Genomic DNA, 12,500 nt, shown 5'->3' on the forward strand with positions numbered 1-12,500 from the left:
GGAGGAGAAAAGAAACTAGGAGAAAGATGAGAATGAGGAGGAGGAGGGAAAGGAGGAGGAGACGAACTAAATGCAATATAATGGAAGATGATAATTAAGATGAGGAGGAAGAGGAGGAGGAGGAAAAGGAGGAGGAGGAGGAGGAAAAGGAGGAGGAGGCGGACTAGGAGCAAAAATCACAATGAGGAGGAGGAGGAGAAGGATAAGAAGGAAAAATAGGAAGAACAGAAGAAAAACTAAGAGCAAGATGACGACGACGATGATGATGGTAATGCTAATGATGACGATGACGATGAAGACGATGACAAGAAGTTCCATCCAATCCTTACCGTGAGGAGGAAGTTGAGGTTCCTGACGTAGTTTTTCTCCGTCTCGTAGAGCTCGCCAACCACGTGTGCCCGAGTGTCCTGAAACGAGGGGAGAGGAGCGTGAGCGGGGCAGGACGGGGAGAAGGGGAAACCAGGCCACGGGGGGGAGAGAGAGAGAGAGAGAGAGAGAGAGAGTTAATATAGCACGAGGCTCCTCAGGGTACACAGCGAGGACGAGAGAACGTAAAAATATAAGTCATTCAAAGCCTTTTTTTAACACACACACACACACACACACACACACACACACACACACACACGAAGGTACACCAATAATAACCCAAACTCTTCTTCTAAGGCACGTTTAAACATATACATAAATCACTAAAAAACAACAACAATAGCATCAACAAAAAAAAAAAAGAGGTATGGTGGTTGGCAACATTGTGTATATATGTAATTCGTGTGTGTGTGTGTGTGTGCGTGTGTGTGTGTGTGTGTGTGTGTCGCCCAGCTCATTATAACGTTTTACATCCCCCTTGCCTCATTTCCCTTCCCTTCCCTTCTTTCCCTCATCGTTAAGGCCGAGGCTGAGGCGATCTAAAAAGAGTGTCATTAATAGACTGTCTGGTGGAGAAGGGGAGGGGTGAGAGCTAAGGAGAGGGGAGGGCGGGGGGAGGGGGAAAGCTAAGGAGAGGGGAGGGCGGGGGGAGGGGGAGAGAGCTTTTGAAGAAGGGAGGGGACGGCTGGGAAGAGCTGGGGGAGGGCTAGGAAGGGCTGAGGAGGGCTGGGGGCGGCAGGAGGGGGTTGGGGGGCTGTCTCTCTCCATGGTAAAGGAAGCAGGTACACACACACACACACACACACACACACACACACACACACACAGCGTCTGACCTGAGGATATACACGTGACCTGACCTCATCGTCGTCTGAAAAGACCGCACCTTCCCCCCCCCCCCCCCTCTCGGCACCACCGCACTGCACTCCCCCCGCCCCCTACCTCCCCCACCCCAAGCTCCATCGCCATAACCTTCCCACAAATAATTTTATCAGACACCAAATCCCCATTAGCGAAGTTAAAATGTATTTATAATGTGTAAATTTTCAGCCTGACTGTTGCCGTAACTAAATAAACCGATTATTATTATTATTATTATTATTATTATTATTATTATTATTATTATTATTATTATTATTATTATTACACACACACACACACACACACACACACACACACACACACACACACACACACTAGTAATCCCCTCTGAGTCTGGAATATTACGAAAATCAGAGCCAAAACATAATGCTAATAATAATATTCCAAAAACATTCCGGCTGTCAACAGAAGATGGGTGAACAAACGGCCAAGGGGTCATGCGACGGAGATGAGCACCGAGGCCTCGCGTAGCTTAAGCGTATGCCCCCAATTTTCCTTTATTAAACCTCTCCAGGACGCAAGGTTCATTGACGCTTGGGAATGCTTGCTGCACTTACCGTATCGCATTTATTTTATTGACAGTCTGATGAGCTATTTAGAAACGGCGAGGGATTAACAGCAGCATAAACTAAGCCAGCGGTCTGACGGAGCTCTGAAATGACATAGTGCCGTATTCTTAAACCCTTTGGACCCCTAGCACACATATTTGACAAGGCTTTCGTAGGAGGTTTGGGCATTTCCATGGGTAGTTTAATGGCCCTGGTGGTAGTGTGACCTTTCTCCTGTGCCATGATGGTGAAGAAACAGTCATGAAAATCCGATTAACCTCCTTTTTGGCCTTTGAAAATAGTTGATGTGGGAGGGGGAAGCGTCTGAGAATGTGGACCATGGGTCTCACACGGCTATGCAACCCTGTCCTTCGAAAACGCTTGAGTCAGGGACCTCGCAAAAAAGAGCGCAGAAGATAGTAATGAAAAACGAAATGAAAGAACTGCAGGAATAAACTCTCTATAAATTCACGTGAGTGCCAGGCAGCGGATCCCAATCTCGCGCGAGCTTCGTCTCTTCATCACAAAGACCAGTAGTGATGATAACAAGTAATAAGAACCTTGTAATATTAACTTAGTAATGATAAAGACCTAGTAAAAATAAGCTAATACTAACCTAATACTAATAAGAAAGACCTAGGGAGTAATAGTAGGAAAAAGTTAACTAATAATGTCCTAAATAAACAAATAGGAAGAAAAAACACTTAGGTGGGTACTATAAGACACTCTATATTATCACATCAGCTATTTCTAAAGGTCAAAGGTCAGTCGGGTTCTAATGAGTGTATCTTCAGGTTCATGGTACAGAGGAAGGGTCAAACTACCACCAGGTCGGTATTGAAGGACACTTTCTGTTATCACATCAGCTATTTCTAAAGGTCACAGAAAGGGTCAGTCGGGTTCTAATGAGTGTTTCTTCAGGTTCATGGTACAGAAGAAGGGTCAAACTACCACTATAGGTCGATATTGTAGGACACTTTCTCTTATCAAAGCAGCTATTTCTAAAGGTCACAGAGGGGGTCAGTCGGGTTCTAATAAGTGTTTCTTCAGGTTCATGGTACAGAAGAAGGGTCAAACTACCACCAGGTCGGTATTGTAGGACACTTTCTGTTATCACATCAGCTATTTCTAAAGGTCACAGAGGGGGTCAGTCAGGTTCTAATAAGTGTTTCCTCAGGTTCATGGTATTGAAGAAGGGTCAAACTACCACCACGGTCACAAAACTACTCCTAGAAATGCCCACAACTCCTACGAAAGCCTTGTCAAATAGGTGTTCTTGAGTGACGAAATATCTTACAAAACGACCCTATATATAGTCTCCTTGGAAGCCAGTCAAACACGCCACGATTTTTACACATTGCCACACAAACAAACAATCAAACAAAAAACAAGTACAAGTAAATAGAAAAATAGGGCACAGCAAAAATAGGGTAAAGGGAAAATAAAACTCACCGGCGACAGAAAACAAAACTAAAAAGGAAAAAAAAGATAATCGCCGTCCAATCCGCTCAAATTATTTCCATTTTAACGGACGGGAATTAAATCTCCAATAAACATTAAATTCCGCGGAGAGAGAGAGAGAGAGAGAGAGAGAGAATGTGTCAGTATGAGAGGCACGTGTCACCCCTGCTCATCTTCCCCTCTCCTTTTCCCTCCCTCCCTCTCAACTTTTCCTCCACATTCTTTCCTCCCGTGACCTCGCCCCTCCACACTGATTACCAAGGAGAAGAGAAGGAGGAGATAACATTAAGGGAACATGAGGAGGGAATAAGGGATGAGTAGCAAGCCACGGACGCGAGAGATGAACTGGAGGAAAAGATAAAGAGGGAGGGACTGGGAGGAGAGAGATGAACTGGAGGAAAAGATAGAGGGAGGGACTGAGAGGAGAGAGATGAGTGTTATTAAAGTGGGGAAATATGTCTTCTCTCCTCTTTCCTCCTATTTCTCCTCCTGTGTAAGACGCTAGAGGTTATGTTATTTTTGCATGACTCGATGGTAAGACCTCACCTCGGATATGCAGTGCAGTTTTGACCCCTACTTACAGGAAGGATATCGAATTATTTGAGAGGGTTCAGCGACGTGCTACGAAAATTATTCCACCCTTGAGAGCTCAGCCATATGAAGAACGACTCAAGCGACTCAACCTCTTTACGGTGGAAAATAGACGCTTACGGAGAGATATGACTCAGGTCTTCAAGTGCCTGAAGAAGTTCACTGGCGTCGACCACTCCAAGTTTTATGTGCTTCAAACCAACATCACAACTAGAAACAACGGTCTACCTACTCAAGCAAGGCGATATAATAGACATTGGGCAGGAGTTTCTTTTCAGACCGAGTCATCCGCCACTGGAGCAACCTTCCCGCAGACGTAGTAAGTACGAAAACCATCAACTTCTTTAAATGATCGCATAAACAGTTACTTCGTTGCAACAGGAGAACACTGAACGTACGTACCGAGGTGCTTTGGACTGCTCTGCGGCACAATGGGACTGTCGAGTAGAACGAATCACCAGAGCGGGCAACCTCCTAACGACCCCATGTTTCCTATCTCCTCTGTCTGTTTTCTTTTTCCTTCTATACGAGGAAAGGATTAAGAGAGAAGGATGGAAAGGAGACGAGGGGAGGGGGGTGGGGGGGGGTCAAGTCTTCCTCTCTTTTCCTCCTCCTATATATGTCCATCTTCCTTCTCCTTTTCCTCCCACCCACCCCCACCCCTTTCCTCCGCCGCCTTCCACACCTTGGCGCGGCTAATTGGATCAAGCAGTGTTCCGCGCCTCCCGTCCGTCGATCATAATAACGCTCGGCCTTCAATTTATCTATTTACACGTCTTGCGTTCTATCTAATTAACAGAGAGAGAGAGAGAGAGAGAGAGAGAGAGAGAGAGAGAGAGAGAGAGAGAGAGAGAGAGAGAAAAAATTATACCGTTATCTAACATTATCCCAGTTATTTTTATATTTGTTTACGTAACGCCTAGTCATAAAACCTTTTCAATGCGGCAAGTTGTTAAGTACTGTGAATCATTTTTTTGTATTATTATTGTCATTACATCGATCTGTCTGTCCATCTGTCTGTCTGTCCGTCTGTCTGTCTGTCTGTTTGTATGTATGTATGTATGTATGTGTGTGTCTTCTTGTTTGTTCGTCTTTGTATATGTGTCTTTTAAGCGCTTTTTTTCTTGTTGCTGTTGGTGTCTGTCTTTTTTGTCTGCCTGTCTGTCTTTTTCGTCTGTCTTTGTCTATCTCTGCTTTTTTCTCTGTCTCTCTCTCTCTCTCTCTCTCTCTCTCTCTCTCTCTCTCTCTCTCTCCTCAAACTGGGTCGTCACTTAACATTAAGCTCTCTGTTGACCACGTTATTTTCGGCGCCGGTTTCGGTAAACAAGTGCGGCTCTGCTCGCTTGTTCGGCAATTCCCCCCCCCCCCCGCCGCCGCCACTGTCCCTTCCCCGTCCTAGCTCCCCTCGTCGCCTCTTCTTCTTCCCCATCCTTTCCTTTCCCTCCTCCTCTCGCCTCCATTTTTCCCCTGCCCCGTTTCCCTCTCCATCCCTTCTGTTCTTCCCCTCATCGCCTCTCCCTCCCTTCCCCATCTTCCTCAACATTCTTTCTCCTTCCTTCCCTGTTCCTCTCCCCTCACCCGCCTCCCCCCTCTCTTTCCCTCAGCTTTCCTTCCCCTCTTTCCCCCGCCTCCAAGTTTCCCCTTCCACATCCTTCCCCTCATCCTTGCCTCTTCTTCCCCATCCTTCCCCTCATCCTTGCCCCTTCTTTCCCATCCTTCCCCTCAGCCTTGCCTTTCCTTCCCTGTCCTCCCCTATCAGTCTCCCTTTCTCTCCTTCCCCCCCTCCAGGCTTCCCCTTCCTCATCCTTCCCTTCATCCTTGCCTCTTCTTCTCCATCCTTCCTCTCATCCTTGCCTCTTCTTCTCCATCCTTCTCTCTTTTCCCATACTCCAAGCTTCTCCTTTCCCATCCTTTCCCTATCCTTCCCATCATCCTTGCCCTCATCCTTGCCTTTTCTTCCCCTTCCTTCCCATCCATTCCCCGCTTTCAAACTTCCCCTTCCCCTCAATTACCTGTCCAACACCCTCCTCCTCCCCCTCCTCCTCCTCCTCCTCACCCTCCCGTCCCTTCCCAAGTGTTTTATTTTTGCATACATTAAGTTTTTTTTTTGTGTGTGTGTGTTTTGTTTTTCCGTTGGTGGGTTGGAAGTGATTGTTTGTGTTTTTGTTTGTTTCATGGTTTTCTTTGTGTGTTTGTTGCTTGCTTTTGTTTTGTCTTGTTTTTTGTTTTGTTTTGTTTTGTTTCTTTGTGGTGGTGCTGGTGAGGATGAAGGTGAAGAAGAAGAAGAAGAAGAAGAAGAAATAAAAGTACAAGAAGAAGAAGAAGACAAAGAAGAAGAAGAACAAGAACAAGAACAAGAAAAAGAAGAAGAAGACAAAGAAGAAGAAGAAGAAGGTTCCGAACATTATGATGATGACGATGATGAAGAAACAAGATGATGAAAACAAGATGATGATGACGATAGAAAGAAAAAATAATAATAAATAACGCGAATAAAAAGGTGATGATAACAATGATAAAGAAAAGATGATTAGCAAACGATAATGACACAGAAAAAGACGATGACGAGGAGGATTGTTATTTATTCAGTCATCAAGCGGCGTATAAGGGATTGAATTACCTTATATTAGATTCCAATTCTCTTTCCTTCCCCGAATCGAAGTGTTTACGTTCAATCGTCGCCTGTCTCGTGTCGCCTTGCTGCCCGGCTTCTGTGTGTGGGCTGTATGGCTTCTCTCTCTCTCTCTCTCTCTCTCTCTCTCTCTCTCTCTCTCTCTCTCTCTCTCTCTCTCTCTCTCTCTCTCTCATTGCTTTCTTTCTCTTTCTTTTTATTATTTTTTTTCTTTATCTTTCCTTCTTTCTTTCCTTCTTTTTCTCTCTTTATTTCCGTATAACCTTCTTTCTCTTTCTTTGTTTCTCTACTTTTTCTTTCTTCTCTCTCTCTTTATCCTCTTTCTTTCTGTCTTTTTCTTTCTTTTTTCTTTCTTTGTCTCTTTCTCTCTCTCTCTCTCTCTCTCTCTCTCTCTCTCTCTCTCTCTCTCTCTCTCTCGTTGATCTTTCTTTTCTCACGTTCTTTTCTTGTTATCTATTTTTTTTTCTCCCTAACGTTCGGTCTTTTCTCATTTATCTCCCTTTCTCTCCCTCCTCCTCTCTCTTTCTCCTCCTATCTCTCTTTCTCCCTCCCTCCCTCCCTCCCCTTCCTTCCCTCACCATCATTCTTGACCTTCACATAATTCCTCCTTCCTCTCTCTCTCTCTCTCTCTCTCTCTCTCTCTCTCTCTCTCTCTCTCTCTCTCTCTCTCTCCTCCGTCTGAAAGCTAATATTTTGTCTCCACGCCAAAGAATTGTTATTTGCACTCTTATTATTCTCCTTCATCATCATCATCATCATCATCATTATCATCATCATCATCTCCTCGTCCTTCTCCTTATCATCATTATCATCCTACTACTGCTACTACTACTACTACAACTATTACTACTACTACTACTACTACTACTACTGAAGGTGCTACGTGTCTATTTTCATCCTCCATCCTCTGTTTCTCTACCTCTTGCTCCTCCTCCTCCTTCTCCTCCTCCTTCTCCTCCTTACTTTCTTCATCTCTCTTTCCTCCTTACTTCTCTTTCTCTTTCTTCGGTTCATCTTTCGCCTCTTCAACATACTCTAAACTATTTTTATTTCTCTTTCTACTCGTTTTATTCCTCCTCCTCCTCCTCCTCCTCCTCTTTCTCCTCCTTACTTTCTTCATCTCTCTTTCCTCCTTACTTCTCTTTCTCTTTCTTCGGTTCATCTTTCGCCTCTTCAACATACTCTAAACTATTTTTTCTCTTTCTACTCGTTTTATTCCTCCTCCTCCTTCCCCTTACTTTCTTGATCTTTCTTTCCTTCCCTTTTTCTCTCTTTCTCTTTCTTCGGTTTATCTTTCGCCTCTTCAACATACTCTAAACTATTTTTATTTCTCTTTCTACTTGTCTTTTTCTTCCTCCTCCTCCTCCTCCTCCTTCTCCTCCTTATTTCTTTTTATCTTTCTTTCCTCCCCTTTTTCTTATCTTTCTCTTTCTCCAGTTTATCTTTCGTCTTTTTCTTCCTCCTCCTCCTCCTCCTCCTCTTCCTCCTCCTCCTCCTCCCTGAGTATGGTTTCCCCTCCGTGAAGTTTTCCTCTCCCGGCGTCTTCGGGCGAAGGTTGTCTGTCTGTCTAATGAGATCTCCCCCAACCCCCCCCAAGGACGCTACCAGGGCCAGGTCTCTCTCACACACACACACACACACACACACACACACACACACACACACTCAAGCTTCTCACCTCCATCATCTCTCTCTCTCTCTCTCTCTCTCTCTCTCTCTCTCTCTTCTTTTTTCTCCTCCTCCTCCTCCTCCTCCTCCTCCTCCTCCTCTTTCCCCTCATACCCCCCGCAAACTCTCTCCACTTTTATCTCCGCCCTTCTGACACCCCTTCTTCACCTTCCCTCCTCCCTCCCTCCTCCTCCTCCTCCTCCTCCTCCTCCTCTCTCTCTCTCTCTCTCTCTCTCTCTCTCTCTCTCTCTCTCTCTCTCTCTCTCTCTCTCTCTCTCTCTCTCTCTCTCTCTCTCTCTCTCTCTCTCTCTCTCTCTCTCTCTCTCTCTCTCTCTCTCATAATACCTTTAGTCTTCGTCTTTTCTCCGTCTCTTATTTTTTTTCTCCTCTTTCATTTCCATTTCCTTGCTCTATGTGTGTGTGTGTGTGTGTGTGTGTGTGTGTGTGTGTGTGTGTGTGTGTGTGTGTGTGTGTGTGTGTGTGTGTGTGTGTTTCTTCGTTCTTATTTATTCACTTCATTTCGCTAAAGTTATTCCTCTTCTCTCTTCCCTCTCCCTTTTTCTCTTTTTACTTCTTCACTTTCCTTCATCTCTCTCTCTCTCTCTCTCTCTCTCTCTCTCTCCCTTCGTAATCATTCTCCGCACATCCTATCCGCTTCTCTTTTCCTTCCTCCGCCTCCTGCATCCTTTCCCTCTCTTTCCTCCTCCTCCTCCTCCTCAACTTCAAATTCCTTGTTTTTTCTTTCCACTTCCAGCTGCTCGTCTCTCTCTCTCTCTCTCTCTCTCTCTCTCTCTCTCTCTCTCTCTCTCTCTCTCTCTCTCTCTCTCTCTCTCTCTCTCTACTTCGAATCCATCTCCTTTGTCTTCTCTCTCACTCTAAAACTTACTTCCTTTTCTTCCTCGTTCACTCTTTTCACGCCTTTTTATTCCCCACTCACCTCCTCCTCCTCCTCCTCCTCCTCTTTCTATCTCGTTCACACCTCCTACATCTTTCTGCGCTATACTCTGAATCAGCTCCTCCTCTTCCTCCTTTCGGTTCTCCACTCTAAATCACCTTCTCCTTCTTCTTCTCCTCCTCCTCCTTCTTTTTATTCCTCCTTTCTTCCACCAACACCTTTCTATTCTCAACTCTGCATCATCACTCCCTCCTTCTCCTCCTCCTCCTCCTCCTCCTGCCGTCAAGAACAAATCATCACCCTCTTCAGGAAATCCCACTTGACATTCCTCCTCAAGCCTCCATGTTTCCTTCGGGCTAATGAAATACACGACACACACACACACACACACACACACACACACACACACACACGCAGTGGAAGGTGGGGGCAAGACTGTATTCTTAACCTCATGTCTAAGGGATATATGCACTGTCTCTTTATTTATGTATGTGTGTCTGTATCAGTCTATCTATCTTTCTATCTATATCTATATCTATAACATTTCCGTACACATGCCTCATTTACCCATAACTTTACAAGCTCCCTCCATCACCCCCCCAGATCCCCCGTTCCCGCCCCCCTCCAAGCAACACACACACACACACACACACACACACACACACACACACACACACACACACACACCTGCCAAACACAATCCTCCTCGCAAACAAGAGGGAGAAAAAAAGCTAATTCGATTTCCCCCCAAAAAATCAGAGGGATGGATGCACGGGAAAGGCTCGATCCCCCCTCCCCCCCCCCTCTCTCTCTCTCTCTCTCTCTCTCTCTCTCTCTCTCTCTCTCTCTCTCTCTCGCCAACAGAGATTTATCCTCTTCAATACCATTTCCCGAGGGATGAAGGGAGCGGGATTTTGTCGAGCAAGGGTGTGTGTGTGTGTGTGTGTGTGTGTGTGTGTGTGTCGTAACTCGTTGGGGGGGGACGACAGACGAGCACTCAAGCGACCGCCTGGGATGGAGTGAGTGGGTGAGTGAAGTAACGCACCTCCTGGCATGTCCTCCCCGTTTGTTAGTCAGCCACTCAAGCAGCGGGTGAGGTTCTAATGGGTGTTCGATCGGGTTCTAATGGGTGTTCGATCGGGTTCTAATGGGTGTTCGATCGGGTTCTATAATGGGTGTTCGATCGGGTTCTAATGGGTGTTCGATCGGGTTGTAATGGGTGTTCGATCGGGTTGTAATGGGTGTTCGATCGGGTTCTAATGGGTGTTCGATCGGGTTCTAATGGGTGTTCGATCGGGTTGTAATGGGTGTTCGATCGGGTTCTAATGGGTGTTCGATCGGGTTCTAATGGGTGTTCGATCGGGTTCTAATGGGTGTTCGATCGGGTTCTAATGGGTGTTCGATCGGGTTGTAATGGGTGTTCGATCGGGTTCTAGTGGTTGTTCGATCGGGTTCTAATGGGTGTTCGATCGGGTTCTAATGGGTGTTGGTTCAGGTTACATGGTACAGAAGAATGGACAAACTACAAGAAGGGTTATAAAACTACCCCTGTGTAGGCCAAAAGCTCACACGAAAGCCTTGTCAACATGTGTGCTAGGGCGCCGAAATGTTCAATAATATGACCATGAAGCACGCTGGACTCCTCTTGGCCCAGGACGCAACAAAATCAACACGCGGCCTTGATTTTACAGCCCGCCAAGCCCCTCTGGAAAACCGTGTCACTAGTGCTGGCGGTGTGGCCTTGACCCTCAGCCTGCCGTGGCCTCTGCAGCGGGAGGAGGGGGAAGGCCGGGGGGCGGGGGGAGGAGGGGAGCGTGTGCCTCGTTAGCGTGTTGGATTCCGTGCCTGGATACAGAGTCACAGACGCTTAAGCTTAACTTCTGTATTCTCCAACGCTGCTCAGATATACCAAACCAAGGAATGAGTCTCAGGTGTCCCTCCAGACTCTTTAATGTGGCAACAATGCGTCTCAAAGGAAGGCTAGAGCGTAAACGGTCTAGGGGGACACACCTTTGTATCGTAAGACGCGTCAAGTTCTTGGAAACAGAGTAACGCTTGCTAATGTCCCCACGCTCAAGAGGATGCTGTTCGGGGTTACTGTTTGGTGATGAAAGTCCTTGAGCATGAAAAGGAAGGCTCGGGCTAAAACAGTTGAGCGGCACACACCTCCATGTCGTAAGAAGCGTCAAGTTCCTGGAAGCACAGTAACGCTTGCCTGTATCGCCGCGCTCAAGGGGCTTCTGTTCGGAGTGACTGCCTGGTGATGAAACTTCTCGGCCATGAAAAAGAAGGCTCAGGCGACTACAGTTAAGCGGCACACACCTTCATGTCGCAAGACGCGTCAAGTTCTTGGAAGCACAGTAACGCTTGCCTCTGTCCCCGCGCTTAAGAAGATTATGTTGTTCGGAGTTCCTGAGTGCTGATGAAAATTCTTGAGCATGAAAGGGAAGGCTCGGGCGAAAAGTTGAGTGGTACGCACCTTCATTACACGCTTGAAGTTCTTGGAAACAGGCTTGGAAACTTGCCTGTGTCGCCGCGCTTAAGAAGATTATGTTGTGCGGTGTCACTGTACGCTGATGAAAGTTCTTGGGCATGAGACGGAAGGCTCAGGCGAAGGCAGTCTATCGGCACGCACCTTCATGAAACGCTTGAAGTTCTTGGAAACGGAGTAACGCTCGTCTGTGTCGCCGCGGTTAAGGGGATTATGTTGTTCCGAGTTACTGTACGCTGATGAAAGTTCTTGACCATGGACCGGCCTTTTGCAGACTCCTTATATGTTCTTATGTTCTTATGTTAATTGAGGAACTTCGTAACAGTTTAGTGGAGGGTTCGTTTATTTTCAAGACAACAACAGCAACTAAAATTAACGGGCTGTATAAATCTCCATGATAATGTTCCGATTACACGGCAGTTTTCTTTTTTCGATACAGGAGGCGAACCGAGGACCATAAACAAGAAAAAAAAACAGATAAAGCCCGCAAATATCCAACTTCTACATTAAAAGAATAAATACGGCTAAAAAAAAAAAAAGATAAAGCCCACAATATCCTACTCCCACAAAAGGCAACATAAAAAAGAATAAATATAGTTCCTGAGGTGTCGATATTAACTCTCATCGAAACGTATCACTCAAAACCGGTCAACAAAATCGTGGTACAGAATTCTCCGTGCTGGGTCTGGACGCTAATGACGAGGCTCACATTCCCGGCGGCAGCGACACCAGCAGCAGCTCGTCACGGTATACATACTCTTTAAAGGGGCTGGCGCGTTCTGTGGCTGCTGGTGTACTAGGCCTTCGGTAGTATTTGGAAACATTAATATCTAGCTTGTAACACTTTGTAGAACACCTCTCTTTGGGTCACTTTTTAATACTCTCTTTTATGGGGGCACCAAATGGCAGGCTTATTTTTTTCCTCACTCTTGGCTGCTGGTGTACTAGTATAGGCCTTTGGAA

The 12,500-nt window shown here is 46.1% G+C and overlaps 1 protein-coding gene across 3 annotated transcripts in view; it reads right to left on the reverse strand.

Annotated features, from left to right (window-relative positions):
• LOC127004096 (uncharacterized) overlaps positions 1-12,500 on the reverse strand; it is a 147,383-nt gene that overhangs the window by 48,363 nt on the left and 86,520 nt on the right. For all 3 annotated transcript variants that reach the window (XM_050871446.1, XM_050871443.1, XM_050871444.1), the window contains exon 3: positions 330-407. In XM_050871446.1, the coding sequence (XP_050727403.1) occupies positions 330-407 (78 nt within the window). The remainder of the gene's footprint in view (positions 1-329; positions 408-12,500) is intronic.

The sequence above is a fragment of the Eriocheir sinensis genome, chromosome 27 (genome assembly GCF_024679095.1).
Source record: "Eriocheir sinensis breed Jianghai 21 chromosome 27, ASM2467909v1, whole genome shotgun sequence".
NCBI lineage: Eukaryota > Metazoa > Arthropoda > Malacostraca > Decapoda > Varunidae > Eriocheir > Eriocheir sinensis.